General features: G+C 36.1%; 1 protein-coding gene and 1 pseudogene across 1 annotated transcript in view; one reads left to right on the forward strand and one right to left on the reverse strand.

The window, feature by feature from the left end:
• HECTD2 (HECT domain E3 ubiquitin protein ligase 2) overlaps positions 1-25870 on the reverse strand; it is a 67771-nt gene that overhangs the window by 17904 nt on the left and 23997 nt on the right. The window contains exons 4-13 of the mRNA XM_077780443.1: positions 16404-16542; positions 15613-15715; positions 14888-14977; positions 12610-12674; positions 9820-9865; positions 7736-7845; positions 5652-5800; positions 4962-5085; positions 2983-3024; positions 2579-2675 (exon numbers count right to left, since the gene is read on the reverse strand). Coding sequence (XP_077636569.1) covers positions 2579-2675; positions 2983-3024; positions 4962-5085; positions 5652-5800; positions 7736-7845; positions 9820-9865; positions 12610-12674; positions 14888-14977; positions 15613-15715; positions 16404-16542 — 965 coding nt within the window. The remainder of the gene's footprint in view (positions 1-2578; positions 2676-2982; positions 3025-4961; positions 5086-5651; positions 5801-7735; positions 7846-9819; positions 9866-12609; positions 12675-14887; positions 14978-15612; positions 15716-16403; positions 16543-25870) is intronic.
• On the forward strand, positions 22297-22771 carry LOC144245371 (large ribosomal subunit protein eL21 pseudogene; annotated as a pseudogene).

The raw sequence follows: 25870 nt of genomic DNA on the forward strand, positions 1-25870 counted from the left end.
CTTTAGTAGTAAAATTTTAATACAAAAAAAACTACATAACACTATGTTCATGATTTTGTAGATTACTATAATAAAACACTCTAATTCAGAGCACTTCATTTCTTTCTGTATTTCCAATTCTAAAGATTTTTATTTTTTAGTTTTGTTTCCTCTTTTAGAAATTTATTTTTCTAAGTGATATAATGTACAGCATATTAGTCAATGACACTGTAAAAACTATATGGTGACAGATGGCAACTAAACTTATCATGGCGATTACTTCATAATGTGTTAAAATATCAAACTACTATGATACACACCTAAAACAAATAGGATACTGTATGTCAATTACACTCCAATTAAAAAATATTATATTTTTTTTAGTTTCACATTTTTATTTAAATTACAGTTAACATACAGAGTAGTATTAGTTTCAGGTGTAGAATTTAGTGATTCATCACTTGCATACAACACCCGGTGCTCATCCCAAGTGTCCTCCTTAACGCCCATCATTCATTTAACCCGTCTCCCCCCAGCCTCCCCTCCAGCAAACCTCAGTTTGTTCTCTATTGTTAAGATTCTGTTTTATGGTTTGCTTCTTTCCCCACCCCATCGTGTTCATTTGTTTTGTTTCTTAAATTCCACCTATGAGTGAAATCACATGGTATTTGTCTTTCTCTAAAGGTTTTTAATAGTGTTTTTTCCCTTCCCTGGGTCTTCCCTTTGATGCTCAAAAAGATCTATACTCCTGGGATAGTATCCTGCAGTCCTCTTTCCTATATTCTGTTCCCAATCTAGTTCCTGGAAAGCCATCACACTGGAAATATCCAGCAAATAAATTTATACTAAGATGATAATGGTAGACAAGGTGTAGTGGCTACTCCTCCCATCAGGAACTAATATTTAATAGAAAATACTTCAAAAGAAAGAAATAATTCCCAAATGGTAGAATTTGGGACACAGTCTGAGGAGGAAGTTATTTTAGGTTGGGGAATCTCTTTTGCAACGTAAGATAACCTCTTGTTTACATTAACTACCTGTAAGGCTGTTTGTCCTTGGGTCAAAATGATCACCAGTTATTAATTCCAAGGGGTGTGGCAATTTACAAGTTAAAATGTTGGGAAACATCCATAAGAACAGATAATGCCACTTAACTCTTCAATCTCTACTCGTTTGTGCCCATGCTCTGTGGAAGGCGCCTGTGACAGTCTACAGCTGCCACTCTCCTTTTAAATAGAAGTTCCACAGAAGAATATATCTGATGTTCCAAGTATGAGTGCTACAGCAGAAAACTGCTCAGAGGAACTAAGATAAACTTCTAGTTCTTCAGATTTTTTGTTTTTACAAATATACAAAATCAAAGCCCTAGGTAAAAAAAAAAAAAAAAAAAGTACTAAAATTGCAACTATTAGTTGCATTTATGCAAATGAAATTGCATAAACACAACTAACAGAAACTGCCAAAATGAGTAGCTCTATAGATTAATACTTGAGCCAATATCTACCCAAGATTAAGTAATAATTCTGATGCCAAATATACCTGTTTAAATTTACTTTCAGGGGGGTACAGTGGCTTTGGAACTCCCTTGGTACACACAGGCAATAACGTTTCTTCTAATATTCTCATAGTCAGTGTAAAATGACTCTGGGATGTCACCAGTCACTCAAATCTTTTGTCCTGCTCTGTGACAGAAAAAAATACTCACCTTCTGGGAACTGAATTACTGAAGGATAAACATTTCTTATTTTTTTAAAGCATTTTAAAGTATTATAATTTATACTTTAGGATTGTTTTTATATTCTTGGACAAGACATGGAAATAGTTTCCTTTTATTCTGAGGCTCTCTTTAGAAGACTCTTTAGAAGACTGCAGCCAACCTTCCTTCTAATTTTTAAAGTAGAGTCACGAAAGCAGATACTCAAAATAAATAGTCTAGTGCTCTAATAAAAGAAAATCTGCTGGTTCACTCTGTATCTACGAGATAAAACACGTAACACAGCAGCAGGAGTGGTAAGGACAGGCCCAGAGAGAACTTCATCCGGCAGCGCGATCTGCCCACAGCCAGTCTGACTACCACCCCAGTTTCTATGTATCTCCATGCATTTTGGTTTCCTAAGAATCAATAAAATGTCTTTCACCTTTTTTGGACTTATTTCTCAGTTTCCCAACATTGTACATTTAACTTTTGGGTTGTTTCTATTGGATTTTCATAAAACCTAGGAAATGTTCCAGTGATTTGAGAGCTTTGCTCGTGAGGACACTCCTGGCCCTGCTGTAGCCCCACCCGCGCTGTGCCGGCTGCCACGCAGCTGGGTATGGTCTCCATGGAACGCCGTCCACCAAGTTCCCAGTACTCTGGACCTGTGAGAGGCTTCTAATCTTCCTGCTTTCCTTATAATCTAGTGACAATTTGATGAGGGCTATCTCTTTCCTGTATTGTGAATAGGTTTAAGCACTTCTGGGGGGTGTTAGAAAATGAATTTTACTTTGAACATTTCCTGATTATGCTAGAACAATTCACAAGACATTTGATTTATTTATTAAATTATGTACTATATTGATTATAGTCAGCATAAATATGGTTTCGTAGCTGGCTTACCCTTGCGATGCTTATCATCTGTTGTTCTGAGTCTCTTTGAATAATGATTTTTTTTGCAGCTATAGAAATAACGAATGGGTACTGACAGAAGGAAAACCTGCTCAACAAGTGAAAACAGAAAAAGCAAAATGGTGTATTTTTAGCAAAATTATACTAAGGGAATCTAAGGTACCCCTCCTAACAATATAAAACATTACTTTTGTATTGTGTTTTACCATTTACAAAATGATTTTATGTGCATTTCTTTTTAATCCCCACAGCCTTGTGAAGCACGAATCATGACTAGATGCGCTGTGCTTTCACCCTCTAGAGGAAGCTACATCTAACGTTCTGAAACGTGCTTATCACTTATATGGTTTATACAGAAAATTTCAGTTTATAAATAGTCACCTGTAGATCATTACCTGAGAAAACATGGCCAACACCAGAACCAGGAGGCAGAAGTGCTAATGAAGGAGGATTAGGACAGAAAATTCATGTGTGGAAATTATTATAAAAATCCATTATTACCCAGATATTTTTGATGTGCAAGCTTCTATTTAATGGTGTAGTCAAATTAAATGGTATGTATTTGTAAAGACACACAACATTATGTTCAAATGTCATGAATACAACTCACTTCTTTCTGGATCAGAGCTGATCCTATGCTACATAAAAGAGCCACACACTCCCCTGAGAGAAACGCCTTTAGAGAGAACGACTAAGGCAACAGTGACACTTCAGGAGCCAGACTTTCCTCAGAAGTGGCTGAATGACTCCTTCAGTTACAGCTGGAATCCGTTCAAGTAAGAGCGGGCACTGGGTGCAAGGAAGGCATTATGAGGAAGAAGGAGATAGCCCTAGTGTGAACCACAAATAAAAAGGCTTTCTCCAAGAAGCAACTGTCAATTAATAAGAGCTGTTCAGTACTAATGTGTAATAGTTTTGATTTACTAAGTGCTAACTAAAAATCTGGAAATGAAAGAAGTACAATGAGCTTAGTGGGATATATAATGGTCTTATTCTGTACTTTCAAACAGTGTGTCTCAACCTTTTCCTAGTCATGCACATAGAAAAATGATACTATGTGTATGACACATTGAAATAAACCAATGTGGCTGCTCGTGGCCAAAGGTGACTTGCTCTAGGGCTCCAGGTCCCCCCATCTAAGTCCAGGCTGGCTTCCCCCATACTGAAAGGATCATAGGATCAAAACTCCTCTGTAACTCCTTCTTGGTACACCAATGCTGTGGCCCAGTGGGTAGAAGAGCTCTGTATTAAAAGATGTCAATGAAATATGCACAGTAACTCTTGGAATTGTTTTGTCTACAACATTACAATTGTATTAAAGTTGGAGAAAAAAGTGTCTTTGTAAAATAAGTCACCTTTGCCAAGAGAATATCCATCAGACAGAACAAGGTCCTCAGAAACAATTCTGATCTGGTTCTGAGTGTTCAGATGTGGACTGGGGTATGTCCAGAAGGCCAGTCACTGGTTTTGGACAATTCTAGTAGAAAGGGTCCCTGGCAGACTGAACCTGTTTGTAAACTAATCTGGGGTTTTGAGGTTACTTCTATTCCCACCATATCTCTTAATCTCCTTTATAATAAACACACTCTCTAGGATATCACATGGTCTGGGAATAAACTATGTTTGGGACAGCCTCACTGTTTTAATTCAAACTATGAGTGTAGATATAGGTGCAGTGAGTGTATTAAAAAATGTGGTCAAGTGTTTGAAAAATCTATTACACTATGTAGTAAATAATTTGTGGTGAAGCTCCTTTGCTGTAATACTCATTCTTTTTATATTGTGCATAAAGGACAACCACTTTTTCTGCAGAATACAGGAGAAAAGGAATGAAATGTACGTGTGTATGTGCATATGTGTGTGACTGCTTTGTTAGATCAGGCACTTGGCAAACTAAGGCCCATGGGACAAATATGGCCTACCACCTGTGCTTGTACAGGAAGTTTTCTGGGACACAGATACATCCACTTATTTATATATTGTCTAACACTGTCTTGTGTTACAATGGTACACTAGAGTTTGTACAGTCCAAAGAGCCAAAAATATTTACCATCTAGTTATTTACAAAGAAAGTTTGTGACCACTGTACTGGATGATAACATATAAGAAGATAAAAGAAACTTGCATACTCAGAATCTTTCCCTTCTCAAAGGATGGTGTTAATCAAACCAAAATCAAATTAACATGTATATAAACTCAAAATGTAAGAAAAAAATGCCTTAAGAAATATAATAATGTTTCAGGGCTGGATATCTACAGTTTATATATAAAGTCATATGCATATTTAAATTTATTTATACAAGTTTAACATCCAGTCATTGTTTTGAGCAGTATTTCATTTAGGTAAGTAACCAAAATGAGCTTCTGATTGTACCTGTGAGAGTTTCCAAAGCTCTGCCAGGTGTGGTATTCTTCCATGAGATCAATGTGATCCAATGTAGAATTATAAAAATCAGTATAAGGAATAAGGGGAGGGTGAACCAAACTGTTTGCAGTATCTGTAAAGATAAATTCTAACAATGATCTTTTCCAAAATGCATGTGATTCATTCTAGTAAGAACATTTTAATGTCCATCATATAGCCTTTAACTAGAAATTCCTATCTTAAGCAATTGTAGTTCTGAATTTAAAAAGTAGTCTTAAAATTGTGGTCCAAATGCAGCCAATAATTTCTTACTTTTATAAAACAACTTGTGGTGGGGATTAGAAGACTATAGTAAAGGGAGGACACAGACGGTCACCTCCTCCCATGACTTCCCTGTCAGTGTGTTCTCTGCTAAGAGTTCTCAGGAATCAATGCAAGTTCCTGTTTCCTTGCAGGTCACTACTCAGCAGGTCACGTGCAGCAGATGGCCATAACACAGAACAGTGCCCAATACAATGCATAAAGCTTTTTCATGCTTATAAATTAACTGTGAAGTCTGCTATCAAAACAAATAAATTACAACTGTTCACTCCAAAGGAAGGTTTCAAAATTTAAGAGAATGCCTCTATAGTACTTTGAGATCCTTACAGAAACGTCCTGAATATTTAACAAAATAGAAGATAAAGTCATAAAACCTACTAAGTAAAGACAACACTTTAGATGCTGATGGAATCCACCAGGAGCACTTTGTTATAGGTGGAAATTCTTCAGGCTTTGCAGGAAACAGGCGTAAGGAAATAAATTGCAGCAATCTCTCTACCAATTGTTTGAACCTCTTCTGGGATAATCTGGTAAAGATTTTGAAATAATTCCAATCAAATTCACATCTTCTATTTTGGCAATATATTTGTTAGATATCAAAGTGCATCCCGTACACATAAAATTTTAGAATATCCCCTCAAATTCTATTTCTTAAATTGCCAAACATTTGAAAAGATGCAAAGTCTTACCTTGAATATTGTTTCTTAGTTAAATAAGAAATAAACACCAAAATTACTATAAAGTTAGCATTAAGCATTTCATTTTTAAGGCTTTCAATATTCAGTCAGTCCTTATTATTCAGACTCAGTATTTGCAAATTTGCCTGCTTGCTTAATTTAATTGCAACCCCCAAAACCAGTATTAGTGGAGCTTTCATTCATGGTCATTTGCAGATGTGGAGAAGGGCAAAGAATGTGAGTTGCCAGATGTGCATTCTCCCAGCTGAGGCTGAACAGAGACACTCTGCCTTTTGTTTTAGCTTTCATACTGTACACAGGTATCCTTCACACAGTTTACTCAGTGTCATGTTTTCTACATTTTTGTCCTTTTTTTTTTTTTTTTTTTTTTTTTTTTTTTTATTTTTGTTTTTAAATTGTTTTACAAAANACATACATCTTTTCCTCATTGCAGTTACCATCTCTGACCTCATTTCCTCTTAGCTCTGACCAAGACTCCTGCAGCAGCCTTCCTGTTCATCTTCTCTAATCTCCCCTTTCCCTAGTCCATCTTCCATGCTGTCCTGAGTTTCCTTCCTCCCTTTGTCCCTCCCTTTCTTCTGTTTTTTTTTTTTTTATTTTTTTTCTTTTTTTTTTTTTTTTTTTTTTTTTGCTGTAATTCTGGTTTTAAAATGGTTTCCAAAATGTAGTGCTGGAGTTCTGTCCAGTGTTCCTAAGTACAAGCAGAATGTGAGGTACATTATGGAGAATAAACTTGTGTTAGATAAAATTTGTTCAGACATTGTAGTGCTGTTGGTCACAAGTTCAATGTTAATGAATTAACAACTTATAGTAAATAAGATGTCTTTACATAAAATGCAGATAAAGCAAGATTATGTAGTCATTGGTTTATGGAAATGGTATGGCCCCACAGCTCAGGAACCTAAACCATGTTATGTCTCATGGGAACAATGGTTCAGTATTTGTTAATTCACTGTTAGAAGCGACTTTAGAGAACACGAGTAGCATGAATAATGAGAATCCATTATTTAAAATCAATTCTGAAAATATTTTGCGGCTAAGATTTTATCAATCATAGAGAAAAGTCACTGTTTATGTGAGCATAGTTCTATGAAAAAACATACTGTATTTTTTATAAATTGATATTCATGGGGGTGCCTGGGTGGTTCAGTCAGTTAAGTGTCTGACTCTGGCTCAGGTCATGGTCTCACGGTTTGTGGGTTCGAGCCCCGTCTTGGGCTCTGTGCTGAACACTTGCTTAGCGCTTGGAGCCTGCTTCAGATTCTGTGTCTCCTTCTCTCTCTGCCCCTCCCCATTCATGTCCTGTCTCATTCTCTCTCTAAAAAGTAAATAAATATAAAAAATTTTTTAAAAAAGATATTGATGACTAATCTATATTATATGATGATGTTTTAGGTAAGCAAAAGACACTGTGTGTCTTTATTGACATAAAGCTAGGAAGTAAAAAGACACACACTGAAATCACAGTATCTGAGCAAATCCAGTCACCGTCTTTGAGATATATGAAAACCAATGACAGGAACGTGCTGTGTAGTAAGCGAAAGCAGCAGACAGAAATCTCAACAGCTTGGACCAGCAAATGGTTACTTGCCCTCTCTGTGGTACTAACATATATGTTTATAACTGGCTTTGAAGTACTGTTAATTAGAAGATCATTTCTAAAGACCTGAAAACATTTAAATATATTTTATTATAAAATCACTAATATCAAACTTGAAACTGTACGATTATAAGAGTTCTTATTAGTAGCATAGAATGATTTACTTTTTAAACCAGTGAACTAGGAAATGATGATCAGCTTCCACTAAGGTAGATATCTGTCGTAGCAAGTGAGCATAGATGACATATGTAGACGTGTTATTAAACTGAGGATTCTGAAAAAGATATTAAAGATAATCATGTTAAAGTTTTGTTAACATGTAAAAGGAAAGACACTATGCTTAATGAGCTAAGTGGTTAAGTTAGGAAACTAAATTTGAGATTATGAAATAACGGGTGAAATCCTATAAAACAATAATCTATTTGTTTGATCATTTAATTAACAGATTCTCTGATTTTGGCTGTGGTATAGGAGAAAGCGCACAGGCTCTGAAATTAAGACAGATCTGGGTCTGAGGGCTGATTCTACCACTTAGGCATGTTCCTTAAACTTTGATTCTCAATTTCCTCATCTGTAAAATAGGAATGATAATACCTATCTTACTTGTTTTAAGTAGTAAAAAAGAAAATGTATGTAAGGCAGCTAGCTCAGTGCTAGCTGAGTGGTGGTGGTGGCAATCACTATCATCCAATTAAAAAACCTGGTTCTTCCTTGATTAAAAAAAACAATGCTGGAAAAATGAAATAAAAGCTGGTTGTGAAACTGAGGCCACTATGAAATGAGTTAGTTGCGTATCTCACAAAGAACAAGGAGAGAACCATGTAACAGCTTTTGACAACTTTCCAATGTTAAAGAGACACTGAAGGAGTACTTGAAGACTAAGCAAAACCTCTAGCTGTATTTCTAAAATCCAACCATCTTATCACGGTGTGCATTTCAGAATGTCACGGAAAAAAAGGGAGTATTGCTGAAAAATAAGCTGAAATTCTGGGAAGTAAGAGAGCACCACGTATTTTCAAAACTGACTTACTGGCAAGCACAAATTCAAAATCAGAGAATGCCCCCAGGTGATAGCCTTACCTAGCGGTGCTCAAGAGAAGGGATCCTGGGCAGAGGTGACTGCTGACTAATATACTCACTTAACAAATCAGAACAAGCTGTCATTCCTCTGGCTTTTACTATCTACGTGTTTCCTCCCTTTCCTCTACCTTTGCCTTTGTCCTCCTACCTCTCTCTTTCCCTTCTTTCATCTCTCAACTACCTCGTGTCTACCTTCACCCTTTTTTCCATTTTTTCCTTTCTCCCCTTTCTTTTATTCCTACCATGCAGCTTTCCTTTTATTGGACATAATATTGAACCAAACTCCGTATCTTATTTAACATAATTTTTTCTTACCTTTAAATGAGGTAAGAATATACACAAACACCTTTTTGTATGAACTGTAAAGACTATACAAAAGCAGTATGCTGGCTACGTAATAACCTATTTCTTTTCCAAAAAATAATACAAACTAAAAATTGCTTTTCATTTATCTGGACCTTATTTTTTCGTATCTGTGAATCTGTATCTCTCACGAGGAAAAATTGCGTCACCTTTGTTTAGCAAATATAAGACACCACTTTGATTTTTCCATTAGAATTCTAATAAAAGCATTTACTGAAAATACCTAGAGAAGTTAGGGATCTACTAGTTGGGAAATACAATAAAGTTGTGGAGCCCATTAGAACTCTTGACAAGAGGGGCGCCTGGGTGGCTTAGTCGGTTAAGTGTCCGACTTTCACTTGGGTCATGATCTCGCGGTCCGTGGGTTCGAGGCCGCATCGGGCTCTGTGCTGACTGCCAGCTCAGAGCCTGGAGCCTGTTTCAGTCTGTGACTCCCTCTCTCTCTGACCCTCCCCTGCTCACGCTGTCTCTCTCTCTCCTAAAAATAAATAAAAATATTTAAAAAAATAAAAAATAAAGAACTCTTGACAAGAAAAGAGGTTGGCTGGAGGAGGAAGAGGTGCTTCCATTCTGCTTGTTACTGAATACCATAGCAGGAAGGCAAGAACTACCTTAAAATTTTAATCTCTAAGATTACTTAGCTTCCCACTGCTTATCTGTTATAACTTTCATGCTCTGGTTATACTATAATCTAAAAAGTATCAATAACATTGCACAAAATAATACTTAGTACTTGATACCATTTCTTTTAACACATGCATAGACTGAGGTCTGAAGGAGTCAACTTCTGTTCTTGCTTTCTTACCTGTAAAAGTATAAAATATGCTCTAAGATCATCTTTTGTTCGTGGACTGTAAAAGAGACAAGCATAATTGATTATAGATTAGCATTTGATCTTATAGCATCTAACAAAAAATGACCACTACATGTTTCTGCAAGAACTGAGTTGGTAAAAGCCAAAAATGAGACCTAAGTTAGTATGTATGATTACTGAGACAGTAACTGATTCATGATATGCTGGGAACACAGGTTCCTCTGTGCTTATTCTTGGCTGGTTCTGAAGATAACCAAAGAGTTAATTAAGTAGGCTATCACATTTTGGGGGGTAAATATCATGAGTAACTCAGGAAAGGGTTAAGAATCTGATATAGTCAACAATTTTAGAACATTTATGTTTTTGTTTTAATAAAGGATAGCTGATATCACACTTAAAAATACTGATGCACTGAAGGAAAAAAATATGCTTGTGTTTACAGGTCTATTTCTGAAGAGACAGATCTAGAATTGGCTGCAAATCAAATCACACTTTAAATATATCTAGTATGTTTCAAATTGAATTCTAAATTAAATTCGTATCTTAAAACCTCTGAAAAATAACCAATTGGTAATTTTCTTCCATGTTAATCTGGATTGTCACATTATCATATTTGACCAACAGTTTCTGATATTCCAAAGCTGGTAGGGGTTTCTTTCTCACCCTCTGAGGATCTACTGAATACACTCTCACAAATAACCAAAAGTAACTTCTTGGATTAAAAATGGTTCACCTGCATGATAATCAGATCTAATTCATGATCTCTGACTGGATCCTTGATTGAAAAACAAAACTGAGATATTGAAGAACACTTTTGAGACAACTGGGGAAATGTAAATGTGGACTGCATTTTAGAGAGTGCTATTAGAAAAATGTTAAATTTGTTTGGTATGACACAGTGTTATGGTTATGTAGGAAAATGCTGTTAGGGAATACATGCTGAAGTAATTAGAAGCTGAGTGCCTTCCACTTGCTAAAAAAATAATTACACATACTCACATGCACAGGGAGAGAAGGCAAAAAGCAAATGTGGCATTAAATTAACAAGGGGTGAATCTAGGTGAAAGATGTATTGAATTTTCACCATCTTTAACTTTTCTGTGGTTTGAAAATTTTCAAATTTAAATGCTGGGGGAAAAATGGTTCACCTCCCAATATCTCGTTCAATTTCCTTTAAGAAAATAAAATAACTAAATAATTATTTACTTTTCTGTTATAGTTACAAAATAAATCTAAAAACATAAACCATTACCCCCAATGTCCTAAGTGACCTTTAGGAAATGTAAAATTACATAATCTGAAAATAAATATATAACATATGTATTAAAATGTAAAACATGTATACACATATTTATAAAAATGTTTAATCAATAACATTTCTTTGTGGAAGAACTACCTTGACTGAATAACAATTTAAATTGTTTAGGCTTAAAACTAAACTATCTCTGTCTGTAATATTCTAAATAACTGTCAGACTATTTTCTGAATGGAACTACTGTTATGTTTTAGAAATTATGTTTGAAAGTATTTTAGGGGCATCTGGGTGGCTCAGTCAGTTAATATCTGACTTATCAGGTCACGGTCTCATGGTTCATGAATTTGAGTACTGACAACTCAGAGCCTGGAGCCTGCTTTGGACTCTGTGTCTCCCTTTTTCTCTGCCCCTCTCCTGCTCACACTCTGTCTCTCTCTGTCTATCAAAAAATAAATGCATGTTTAAAAAATATTTTTAAAAAAAACTATTTTAAAATGCTCAAGGCAATTCATAAGTATTAAAATTCCTGGTGATAGGCGAACACTATTTTTTCCATTTTACAGCAATATCATGCCAACTTCCAATTTCCTGTCCCATGTACTAGTATTCCAATGCAGTACACAGTTCTGGACACTCAAGTTCTGGCTGAGATCACAGGCTCTTTGCCAGACTGTATGGGTTCTAGTTCTGACTCAAGCACTTACTGTGTTAACTTGGGCCATTTATGTAACTTTTCTGTAAATTAGTTCCTCTACTCTGAAATGAAAATAATCATATTACCATTCCATAGGATTGCAATGAAGATTCAATGAGATATATATGGAAGATTGTTAGAAAGGTGTCTAGCCCATAATAAAGAGTCAGTGAGCTTTAGATCTTGTTGTTGTTCTAATAAACCCAAAATAAAACAAGATTTTTGGGTAAAGACCACGCGCTCCTTAGATAGATCAATGGAACTACCATTTAATGTGTCTTAGGCACATTTTGGCAGGGTTAGGCTAGAAAGCATTGACTGAGGCTGGGCAGGGTGAGGCTCCTGGGTTTCCTCACTCTCTACAGAACGTTCCACACATGCTAAATCTCTCCATTTTCAGTAAAGCGCTATATGTTTGACCACAAACATACAATTCAAGGAAATGCAAATTTATAGACACAGAATCTGAAGTAGGCTCCAGGCTCTGAGCTGTCAGCACAGAGCCCAAAGAGGGGCTCAAACTCACAAACCGTGAGATCATGACTTTAGTTGAAGTTGGATGCTTAACCTACTGAGTCACCCAGGCACCCTTATATGCAATTTTAAAGGACTCGCAGATCCTTTGAAGCTCACTTAATGGACCTTCCTGAGGAGCCACAAATCTCAAGTTAAAAAGCTTTGTCATAAATAGTTTATAATTTCTTTCTGATCTATGTTTTTATAACAACTGAAATCTTTTTCTGAGAGTAAACTACATACATATATATTAAAGACATAATGGAATGTAGAATTAACTATCTATATCAATTAGCTAAATGTTAGTTACAATTACCCTTTCCATTCTCGTAATAGGCTGTTAATGATTCCCTTTAATACTGTCTTCTGAATGTCTTGAGGCTGTAAGCAAAAGAAAATCATAAAATAATTAGGATTAGCTACTTAGATGACTTTTATATGTTAATTATAGTGACAGATCTGTTTCAGTAGTTAAAATCTGACTTGAGGACCAAGGACTGCCACTTATGGTAGTATCACTTTCACATCTGAGAGTCCTAGAGCACCAATGATATGAGATTACAATGAGAACGTTCCCCAGGATGGGCCATGCACCACCAACTGCACAAACATAAACGGTGGCCCTATGATGACCAACATCAGTTTTATATGAATGAAAAACAATTTTACTTTCTCTGGATTGACAGGATAAAATCACAAACACAAGTCCAAGAGTAGCAATGTTTAACAGTATAAAATGACTGCATATTTTTAAGTATATGAATACTACCAGAACCAAGTTATAATTAGCAGTTAAACCCACAATTCATTATTAAGTGCAACGAAATTATGTTCAATAAAAAAAAAATAAGATTTTTTTTCTGGGGAGCTAGGGTAGCTCAATTGGTTGAATGTCCAACTTTGGCTCAAGTCATGATCTCATGGCTCATGAGTTCGAGCCCCACGTTGGGCTCTGCGCTGACAGCTCAGACCCTGGAGCCTGCTTAGGATTCTTTGTCCCTCTCTCTGCCCCTCACCCACTGTCTCTCTCTCCCTCTCAAAAAGATAAAACATTTAAAAAAAAGAAGACTTTTTTTCATTTTTGGATTTGGAAAAAGCATAAAATAACATTCCTATATAGTTTAATAATTCAAATACTAAAAAAATTGTATTTCCATTTTAGAGTTCCATTTCTGTTGTAGACTTAATTTTTTGGTGTCTATAAAACATTGACAATATTTCAAGTCAAAAGAGGTCAGACAAACGTCCAAGGAGTGGAACTTTTGGGGTCACAGTATATATATATATACACTTAAGAGTTAGTAAAGGGTCCCCTGGGTGGCTCAGTTGGTTAAGCGTCTGACTTCGGCTCAGGTCTTCATCTCATGGTTTGTGAGTTCAAGCCCCATGTCAGGTTCTGTGCTAACAGCTCAGAGCCTGGAGAATGATTCCCATTCTGTGTCTGCCTCTCCCCCACTCACACTGTCTGTCTGTCTCTCTCTCTCTCTCAAAAATAAACATAAAAAAAGTCAGTAAATAATGCCAACCAATTTTCCAAAGTGGTTGTACTAGTTTCTACTTCCCTCACCAAGGTATGAAAGTTTCAGTTGCTCCACAATATTGTCCATTCATGGTAAGGTACTTAAAAACTTTTTACTCATTTTGAACAGATATGTAATGTTATTTAATTTCTCTCATGAGAAATGGTATTATGTACCTTTTTATGTATACTTAACAGTAGAGTACTGTGATGTCTATTACTTCTTTTATTCGAAATTGTGCAAGAGGTCCTAGGCAGTGCAAGATAAAAGGAGGTAAAAGTCTTTTTCACAAATGACAGCAGTGTCCATACAGAAATCCAAATAAGTCTATTGATGCACTATTAGAATTAGTGAGTAAATTTGGCATGGTAAGTAAAGATAAATATATGAAAGTATTTCTATATATTAGTAATTAGAATTTGAATAGCAAATTACAATAGCATCAGAAAAAAATGAAGTACTAGAAATAAAGGTAACAAGATATGTGTAAGACCTTTATCTAGAAAACTACAAGGAATTACCAAGAAAAACTAAAGAAGGTCTGAGTAATTGAAGGGATACACCATGCTCCTGGATTAAAAAATGTCAATTTTTCACATCTACTGTAGTATGGTTCTCAAAATGTGGTACCTGGATCAGGAGCATCAACATATCTTGGGAACTTGTTAGAAACACAAATGCTTGGGCTCTACCCGACACCTACTGAACCTGAAACTCTGTATTTTAAGAAGCTCTTCCCATGGTTCTGATACATAGTAAAGTTTGAGAACCACTATAAATTCAATGCAATGCCAGTATAATCAAATAATTTATCTTCTTTTGCTAAGTGAAGCATGATTTTATTTCAGCAAGCCTTAGGTGGATTGGACATAAAAGTATATTCTGCTTAATTCTTATTTACTTAAAAAAATCTAACTTTCTGAGAATTCCAACTAAATTTACTGTAAAATTATATCAGAATTTCTAATATAATGATGTTACAAGGTGATTATTATAATATTTTTGTGGCTGCTTTTGAAATACAGAAGAGACAGAGAGTTATACTATTTGCATCTGCTCATAAACAATACTTACAGTATTAAGTAAGGCATCATATACAGCATTCACAAATTTAGCATTAATCCCAGAGTCTTCAATGGTATTAAATGAGGTGGTGGCATCTTTCTGCAAATTCAGTTAATAAGTTTAGTGTATATAACATTTAAAGACCGTTCTTAGTAATATTTGAACCAAAACTATGACTTCATAATTTCCTAGTGGGATGTTGAAAAAGAACTTTCGGGGCCAACTTGGTAAAATAAAAACGAATGTATAAGAATTATCTTAATCACCTTCCTTTTTAAAACTGAAAGAATGGAGTCAAACATCAGCATTAGTGCAAATACAAACAACTTTTAAGGTATCAGTTAATATTTACTTGCGATATACATAATTTCAGAAGTTAATACCTATAAATGTTTGTTTAAACAGTGGTTTAAGTCAATACTGGGTAGATAAAAAGCTAAGTTATCATATCTTCTTTGGAAAATTGAAAACTAGAGGCATCTGGGTGGCTCAGTTGGTTAAGCATCCTACTTGGGCTCAGGTCATGATCTTGTGATTCTTGAGTTCAAGCCCTACATTGGGCTCTGTGCTGACAGCGTGAAGCCTGCTTCAGATTCTGTGTCTCCCTCTCTCTCTGCCCCTCCCCCACTCATGTTCTGTTTCTCTGTCTCCCAAAAATAAATAAAAACATTTAAAAAGTAATAAAAGAAAAAAAAGAAAACTAAAAATGAAAAATGTGTTTTATGTGTAATTACCTTAAATGCAGCATTTAGTCCTGGGAAAGAATCAAATGTTGTTAGATAAAAATCATGTACTGCTTTCCAATCTCCTGATGACTTAGCTTTTTCTGCATCTTCCCTAAAATGAAAACATACATTAACTATAACAGATAGAAATATTATTCAGATAAAATAGCATTTCCTCTTTACAAATGTCACCAAACATGTAATTTGAAATACTGAAGGTATTCAATAATATGTTCCAGTTAATGTAGATATAGTTTATGAATCTATAATTCTTAATTAGATCATGATATCAATTCAGCTTTCCCACCTACATGCTTTTTAAAAAGGTCATTCTTGACATGCTCCTTACAATGAACAATTTCTTTCCTCCACTTCATAGCTAAACTTCTTGATTTTGCTTACATTCTCTGTCTCTACTTTCTGTTTATTACTTAGTCCTCCAAGTATGCATTTGGACTTTTTTCAGTAGTGACATAGGTTTTAGAGTTTATGTGTTACATAGTAGATAAAATATCATTTTTTAAAAAGTCAACGTTTTATTATTTTATCAACACTTTTATCTCCTTTTTGTCTGTTTTAACTCATATTCTCTTATTTAGTGTTTCTTTTACTGCCACATTGTCTACCCCTTACCTGTTATTTATACACTTGTTTTCACCTTCAATGTTTGTGTCTTCCCTCTTGACTGATGCCTTATAAAGAGCCACAAATTCAATTTCTCACACAAAAATATTAAAATATGTTAAGTACTGGTATGCAGATGACCATATGTCTACATATAGCAGTGAGCTGAAACTTACTGGAAGTCTTTCATAGTCTTGGGCTGGTTAGGAAGGACAGGTTCTGGAAGGACTGGGGCCTTCATTTCAGATGATGATGCTTCTGTAGAGATTCGCTGTTTTTGTCTAACATCAAGGCAAATTGGTGGCAAGTCTCTCACTGTAAAGTATAAAAAAAGCACTGATTTTTAATAGTAAAAATTTTTCCCAATTATAGAATGCCAGGCTACCCCAACATGAACAGAAAACGAATTATTTTGTATTGCATTCGCCTTGGGATCACATAACAAAAAACCCACCATAGTAAAGGGCACCTACTGCTCTATTGTCACCAGTCCCGTCTAACCCCAACTTCACTCACAACAGATATTAGGCTGTATCTTAAATTAAAAGTTTTCCACAGATGTAATCTACTAAATTTAAAGTTTCTTTCCCTTGCTCCTTTCCTGAAAATTGTGTTTTCAGGGAGCATTTTAGTGAGACTCAATGTTTTTAATGTTTATTAACTTCTTGAATATATGCAAACCATTTATTTACATCCTCTGTAATTATTTACTGTAGTTTTAGGTTTGTTTTTTTTTTAATGTTTTATTTATTTCTAGGAGAGAGAGAGACAGCATGAGCAGGGGAGGGTCAGAGAGAGAGGGAGTCACAGACTGAAACAGGCTTCAGGCTCTGAGCTGGCAGTCAGCACAGAGCCCGACGCGGGGCTCGAACCCACGAACCGCGAGATCATGACCTAAGCGAAAGTCGGACGCTTAGCCGACTAAGCCACCCAGGTACCCCACTGTAGTTTTAGTTTTTAAGAAAAATCAATTTGCATGACACTTTTCCATATGTTTTTCTTTTTGCAAATATTTGCCAGTTCACTGTTAGCTTTTTTGTTGCATTTCATAATCTTTGAACTGTAAAACAAAATACAGAAGAATCTCACAAAAGGGATGCATGGCTTAATGAATTACTTTAAGACAAATAGCTTCAAAATCATGAGTCAGTTGAGTAACAGGGTCTTACCAAGTCCCTCCTTGCTACTCAGATGTGAGCCTCTGCTATTTCAATTTAATTTGTGTCAAATTTTTAATCTATTTCTTCATTTCTTTTAAAATTCTAAACATCTCTTCCTTTTCATCTTCTAGTTCTCTTAGGGCATTATCTAGTATGTACCTTTGCTTTTGTGTTTCCTCTGGTTTATTTCTAAAATTAAAAAAAAAAGTCTAATTCTAATTTCTAATTCTTTCCTTATAATTCTGATTTTATCATTATATAATATTTCTCTCCAGTATTTTCTTTGTTCTAGGTCTACTTAGATTATCTGATATTAATATAGCCACTACTGTATATCTTTTCCCATCCTTTTACTTTCATCCTGCCAATACTGTTATATTTGAACTGACTTCCTTATAGATGTCACATAGTTAGGTCATATTTTTAATCTACTCTGCCAACCTCTGTTATTTGATGCATTTTAGACCATTTACAGTCAATACAACTACTGATCCATTAGGGTTTACGTCTGTTGTTTTATTTTTTGTTTTCTATTTGTTTTATTTTTCCTACCTTCCTGTGGGTTATTTGAACATTGTTTAGAATTCCATTTTGATTCATCTATAGCGTTTCTGAAAGGCTATTCTAAATATTATATACATATAACTTATCATAGTCTACTGCTGTTACCATTTTACCAGTTAGACTGAAGTATAGAAATGGTACCTTTTGTATCTCTTACTGTTCTGTTTATAACGATCTTCCCCTATAGGTAAGGTGTTGTGTTTGGCTGCTTTTCAAAGGTCTTTAGTTTTCAGAGATGTAATTATCATATGTCTTGATGTAGATTTATTTGGGTTTATCCTGTATGCGGTTTACAGTTTCTTGAACCTGTAGGTTTATGTCTCTTTCCAAATATAGGAAGCTTTCAGTCATTTCTGAGTCCTTTTTCAACCTACCCTCTTTCTCCTTCCTTCTAAGACACCAATGACAAGAAAGGAACCTCTTTTGTTACAGTGCCACAGGTCTCTGAGATAATTCATGTTTTCCTTCTAGTCTATTTTCTGCCTATTGCTCAGACTGGGTAATTTCCATTGTTCTATATTCCAGCTAATTTACTCCTGTCTCCTTCATTCTGCTTTTGAGCCCATCTACTAAGCATTTTATTTCAGTTATTTTACTTTCTGAATTATTAATACTTCTAAACCAACAGAGCAGATTAATATTTTTCATATTCTAAATTCTACAATAAAGTGTACATATATAGAATTTAGTTCTATTCTTACATAATCACGATATATCTTCAACCAAGCAAACATAGCTGTGTCAATCATCACAGTAGTAACATAGCTATAAGGTCTTTCCTTCCTTATCCACTCTCTCAGTCTAATATCTATCCTTGCATCTATGACTAACTTCAATAAACTAAGATAAATTTCATTTGTGTCAGGGTATATTTTAAAATAAAATATCTTTCATATTAGAGGATACTTCAGACATGCCAATTTCTTATAATTAACAGCAATGATTTTCAAACTTTACTGTATATCCGAATCACCTGGAGAGCTTATTAAAACACAGGTTACTAGGTCCTTCCCCAAAGTTCATTATTCAGTAGGTCTGGGGTGGGGCCCAAGAATTCGTATTTCTAACATGTTACCAGATGATGCTGATGCTGCCGGTCCAAGGACCACACCAAGAAACACTGTTCAGTTGGTATTAGGAGAGAACAATGATGCTGACAGTACAAAAGAGATTATTAAATTTCTTTAGTTCAGTTCTAGAACTTATTTTTATATACTTTATTAAATATGGAAATACCCCATTTCTAGTAATTTTTACTTTAGGCACATACTGGACAGTGGTTCAATTTATGAGCAAGTAAAATTAGATATCTCTAGAAATGATATCTTATTATGTTTGGAAATCTGTAATAAGAAAGAAATGGGCATCTTAGCAGCAAAGAAACAGGTGATAGTCTCCTCTCTCCAACATCGGTCTTGTTACTACTGTCCTGAGGCTCCTCTACAGTTTCTCTTCCTCTTCACCAGGCCTACCCTTTCCTATCCCTTCCCACACACCTTTCCCAACCTGGCTGTAAACACCCACTATTAGATACACACAGACTCATTCAAATATAAATTAACTTATTCACTCACAAAGCATATATACACATTTTTATACCCACTCATTTTTATTAATACCATGCTGAGGTGGAAGAAGAGTGAAATTTTAGTTAGTAAGAGAACTGGATTTTGGCAAAGCTTGAGAGTGGGAAGATTCTTATATAAGAGAAATAGTAATGCTGAGGCCAGTAGGATTATAGGGTGAGATGAGACCCAGAGGCCCAGATGGGATTTATTTTTAGGTCAGAAGGTAACTTGGATGGAAGAGTAACACAGAATGTTAACGTACTATGTAAATGGAACTTGAGTCAGAAAGAAAGGCAGATCATTTGCTCACATTAGTGAATGAAAGCCAAACTACAGGATGTGACATTCAGCTATTAAGAAAGGAAGAACAACAGCTCACAGCTGGTCTCCTATCCCTAAATATCAAGGCATTGTTTCCAGAGACAGGCTTTCAGTCTGTTCTCACAGATGGTTATTAAAATCTAATTCAAGAGAGAAAAATCAATAAATGTGGTGATGAGAGATTAATTAAATCTCAAACTGATATTATAAATAGAACAGGCAATTCTTTGTTCCATCACATGCAGGCCTTTCTTCAATACAGAATACTGTAATACGCTGAAAAAAGCCAAAATATATTTATCAGTGAAAACCTGTCATTTTGGCTTCATTCAGCCAATACTTGGGAACACTTTGTGCTACACTGATAAGCAGTAATCACTTCCCTTGCTTTTAATATAGTGCTGCCAATTTTAGTTGGTTGCTTAGAAACATTAAGTAAAACACTTGAAGCCAGTGCAAAAAGATTAAGGGTTGTGGTGGGGGTTGGAAGTATATTGGGAAAAAAACAAAAATGTGAAGATCATAATACAACTGTGTATAAGGGTGAGATTATCAGCCAAATTTTGCCAGCTCACTCACTGTTTTCAAGAAGTGATCATAAGCTGACTCTGGTTGGAAACTAGTAATATGTGGTTTTCCACAAGTGAAGTCACCAAAATTAAGACTGACATTTTAAATTGGCCACATGATTAGGACACTGAAGATCGTTCCTGGCCATCCAGCACAGATGGTGATGGCAGCATCGGAGGTAAACAAGAGTCTCAGTGGAGGCTGGGCGCTCAGGAGGAGGAGCCCAGGCCTGCTCCTTATTCCTCTATTGCCGGAAAGGAAGTACTATTTTAAAAGGTTTGCTGCTGGTGGCACACTGTTGCAAAAGGCTATACTCTTAAGTTTCATCCCAAATAATTTATAATTAAGTAGTAATAAAAAACTAAGGACTTGGTCCTGGAATTGGCGCACTTACTTCTGTGACCTTAGACATGTCACTGAAACTCCTTAGACCACACTTTTGACATTATATTATTAAAGAGATGGGGGCGCCTGGGTGACTCGGTTAAGCATCCAACTTCGGTTAAGGTCATGATCTCACAGTCTGTGGGTTCAACCCCAGTGTTGGGCTCTGTGCTCACAGCTCAGAGCCTGGAGCCTGCTTCAGATTCTGTGTCTCCTGCTCAAACTCTCTCTCAAAACTAAATAATAATAATAATAATAATAATAATATGAAAGAGACAAAACCCAAGTCAGTTGTTCCCAAGGTTCCAAAGAACTTCAAGGACCACCTCATGGGACGGATGCTGGTGGATACATTTACTCAGACAGAGCAGCTCAGCTTTTCTCTGCTTTTAATATAATGATGCTCTAAGAAAAATTTTATTTTTCAAAAAAGTGTTTTCTATGAAAACAAAAAATAAAAATAAGTTTGAAAACCACTAGTTCAATAATTTCTAATGTTCATCTCTACAACTGCTTAAGAACAAAAGGGATAGGAATTATAAACCAATCAAAACAGTTGAAAAAAATTCTCTATTAGAGTGAACTATACCATGACATATGACAGAAATTAAAGCAGCATGGAACCTTAACATGCATATATATCTTCTAAACACCTGACTTTAGTTACAATTTTCTGTCCTACAACAGGGTATAAGACAAAGTTCTAAAACAAGAGTCAAAAGACCTGGCTTCTCTTTGAGGATTTTACATTCACATGATGTGGTCATTTAAAAATACACAGATGAACACAGGGGAAGGGAAAGAAAAATAAGAGAAAAACAGAAAGGGAGGCAAACCATAAGACAGTCTTCAATACAGAGAACAAAGTGATGGTTGCTGAAGGGGAGGCGGGTGGGGGAATGGGTTAAATGGGTGATGGGCATTAAGGAGGGCACTTCTGGGGATGAGCACTGGGTGTTATGTGTAAGAGATGAATCACTGGGTTCTACTCTTGAAGACAAGACTGCAATGTACTTGAAGTTAAATTAAAAAAATAAAATACATCCATAAATCCTTTTATATTCCTTCCATGAAAAGATGGAGTCTAACTTGTCTCCCTTGGAATATGGGCCAGCTTTAGTTAATCCCTGCTAATGAAAAACTATGACAGAGTGATGCTGTATGACTAGGTAACAAAAGGTAACAAAATATCTGCTTGGTTGTCTCTTTTTGGGATGCTTGACCATGGGGTCCAGTCACCATGCTGTGAGGAAGCCAAGCAGTCCACGAAAGAGCCAGGTACAGGTGTTCCAGCTAGAATCTATTTAAAGTCCAAGACTACAGCCAGCATCAATCACCAGCATATGAGTGAACAAGGCTTCAAGGGATTCCAGTATTGTAGAAACCAAAACAAGTAAACAAAAGCAACCTGGAAGAGTCAGAAATCAAGCAGGGAGGGGAAAAATTTTAAAACCGATCACTAGACTTTTGGTTGGAACTGTCATCTTCCAGTGATTCGCTAAATGACCAACTTAAAGGGAAAGGGGAGAGGCACCTGCTATATGTTCTCTAGGCCTTTTAGAAAACATGGAGTTGTTCCTTTGCCCACATACGTGTGAATCTACAAGAAAGGTGACATTGTTGCCATCAAGGGGATGGCATTATTCAGAAAGGAATGCCCCACAGATGTTACCATGGCAAAACTGGAATCATCTACAGTGTTATGCAGCTTGCTGTTGGCACTTGTAAACAAACAAGTTAAAGGCAAGATTCTTGCCAAGAGAATTAATGTAAGTATTGAGCAAATTAAGTGCTCAAAGAGCCAAGGTAGCTTCTTGAAGCCCGTTAAGGAAAATGATCAGAAGAAGAAGGAAGCCAAAGAGAAAGGTAGTTGGGTCCAAATGCCAGCCTGCCCCACCTGTGGAAGCACACTTTGTGAGAACCCATGGAAAGGAGCCTGAGCTGCTGGGACCCATTTCCTATGAATTCACGGCATGATAAGCATTAAAAAAAAACACACCAAAAACCTCAAGACAGTAAAATGTATACATACGTACACACATACATACATATGTACATAAAAATTTTTTAAACGATCACTAAATTACTTAGAAGGATAAAAGTACAACCAGGAAATAAGAGGGTTCTATAAAAAAAAGAAATATTCGGGGGGGGGAGAAAGAATTCTTTTTCATTAAAAGCAAACTGGCAGAAACAAAATACTTAATAGAACAGTTTTGAGGAAATGTCCTAAAATATATAGCAAGAGAATAAAGAAATGGAAAATAGAAGTGAAAAAAAAGATGAGGAGTTCAGAAGATCTGGCTTTTGCATAAATAGGGGATCCAGAAAGAAAGGACAGAAAAAGCAGACATTAGGAAATAATCCATAAAAAGTCTCTAGAAAATTTCTTGGAATACAAGGACATGAACTGCTAGATAGATGAAAAATGCTTACCAAACATGTAGCACAAGGGATAAAACAGACCTTACACCAAGGCATGGTTCTGCAATTTCAGAAGCCCCATGACAGATAGATGGTTCTGCAAGCTTCCAGACAGACAGACACCTCACACATGGACCAGGAAGGTGAGAGGTGTACTGTGAACACACGTGAATAGTGTGGCCTGAGAGTGAGTACTTTTGTTGCCTGCCATCACCAAGATCCTGACGACCTTTGTACTCTTTTTTAAACGAAGAGAGAATGAATAGGTGAACCCAGCCCAGACTATTACCTGTACTTTGGCTAGTCTTGGGAGTGGGGTGATGAAATCCCTATTCTCCATTTCTTGCTGTGGTATCTGAGTCAGCTGAGGGCACTCAGTTCACCTCACTGCTTTAACCTGGGATACTGCTGAAAGCCAGAGGGGCCATATTTCTGCCAGACGTCTATCATGTAGTCCAAATCACAGCTCTGTCAGATAAGCCAATGGTTGTCTTTTTTCCCACTACTCACTCATGATCTGGAGGCCCACTGACTTCCCCAGAAAGGACTCATACATTCTTAGGGCAGCTGGAGCCAGATTTGATTCAGAGACTCTATCCAGACTATCATTCCTGGGAATCTTCACCTAATAGTGGCAATATTGTCCCTTACACACCTGAGGTTTATGCTCACTATTCAGTTTTTCAGAACTAAGCAGTGTGTGTGTGTGTGTGTGAGAGAGAGAGAGAGAGAGAGAGAGAGAGAGAGAGAGAGATTATATAATTTAGGGAGTATATTGTTTACAGGAATGAATAAAGACAACAAAACTATTTTTTAAAAAGTCAAGGGAGGGTGCCTGGGTGGCTCAGTTGGTTAAGTGTCTGACCTTAGCTCGGGCCATGATCTTGCCGTTTGTGAGTTCGAGCCCCATGTCAGGCTCCTCTTTGGATTCTGTCTCTTTTTCTCTCTGCCTCTCTTCTACTCATGGTGTCTCTAGCTCTCTCCCTCTCTCTCTCTCTCAAAAATAAAAATAAACATTAAAACAATAAATTTAAAATAATCAAGGGAATAGTAGTTACCTCTGGATAGAAAGGCAGAGCAATGCAACTGGAGTGGGCTCACTGGGGCTTTTAAGGGGTCTGTAATGTTCTTTTTCTTAATTTAAGTGCTAAAGTCACATGCTTTCCTTTTATTATTACTAAAACCATATACAAATATCAATTACATTCTTCTACATGTGTGATGTTTCAAATTCTAAAAAATCTGTGCAGTTACTCATGAAATAAGAGTAATGGAAACTCCTGCCCATCATAATCCCTTCCCTCCAACTTAACTGCTTGTCATATTATCACTCACGCTTACTGAATTTCATAAGGCATAGAACTGAATGCTTTAAAAAAATTTTTTTAACGTTCATTCATTTTTGAGAGATAGAGCATGAATGGGGGAGGGGCAGAGAGAGGGAGACACAGAATCCAAAGCAGGCTCCAGGCTCTGAGCTGTCAGCACAGAGCCCGATGCAGGGCTCAAACCCATGAACTGAGAGATCATGACCTGAGCCAAAATCAGACACGTAACAAACTGAGCCACCTAGGTGCCTCATAACTGAATGCTTTTAAATGCTTTTTTTCATTTATCCTTACAAACTTATGAGGCGACTTCTTTATTATGCTACTTTATAGATGGAAAAACAAGCATGGAGAGGTTAAATAACTTTTCCAGGATCATACAGCTGGTATGAGCCAGGATTCAAACCCACCCAACACCACATCCATGTTTTTTCCAATGTCCAATAATGCCAAACCTTCTACCATGTAGAAAACAAGTAGCAAAACTAAACCCTAAATTTGCATGGAAGTAGGGGCTGGTAAACTATAAAATGTCAAACAAAACTCAGCAAGGATCAAACAAAATCAGTATGTTAGAAAATTAACCCTTTATATCATAAAACTTTGATGTAGAAGATATCTTCAACTCATAATGCCCCATTTCCTCATTCTATAAATGAGTAAAAGGCGGCTCATGAGGGCTATGTGTAATGTCTAAGGTCACAATGACAATTATTGGTAGTAGTTAACTTAAAAATTCAGTTATTTAATATCATAATTTATAGTGTGTGGATACCAGACAGGTAATAAATAAGCTACAATTTGAAGGATCCTTCTTTCAATTCAGTACTTCAATTGCTTTTGGTTACTTTAGTAGTGGCAGGCAACTGAAACAGGGAGAGACAACAGTGGATTAGTCATAACAGGTGGTGTTTACAGAATTGTCTATAGGTGACTTTTCTGAACATTTTGCAAAAAATAAAATTGAAGGTGGGAGAGAGAAAGGAAGAAAAGAGGGGGAAAATCCTCTGACACCTAGGACTTTAGCCACCAGAACCAAATATACTGCAATACATTCATTAGTTTTGGAGATGTGCTTTTTATAAAGTTCAATGATGTTTATGTTTGTAAACCTGCAACAAAAGCTTAGGCAAAATGTTCTCTTGTGGGTCTAGTTACAACAATATTAAAAAGTCATTTGATATGCCAATGGACATATCTTTGGAAATTAATTATAGGGATGAGTCTGACACTCCAGCAGGGAAAACTGACCGGAAACCCAGAAAAAAACAGTCTCCCATATATTTCCTCATGTACCATGGAGGCTGGATCTTGATACACAGAT

Source organism: Crocuta crocuta, unplaced genomic scaffold, assembly GCF_008692635.1.
Source record: "Crocuta crocuta isolate KB4526 unplaced genomic scaffold, BGI_CrCroc_1.0 scaffold170, whole genome shotgun sequence".
NCBI classification, from domain to species: Eukaryota; Metazoa; Chordata; class Mammalia; order Carnivora; family Hyaenidae; genus Crocuta; species Crocuta crocuta.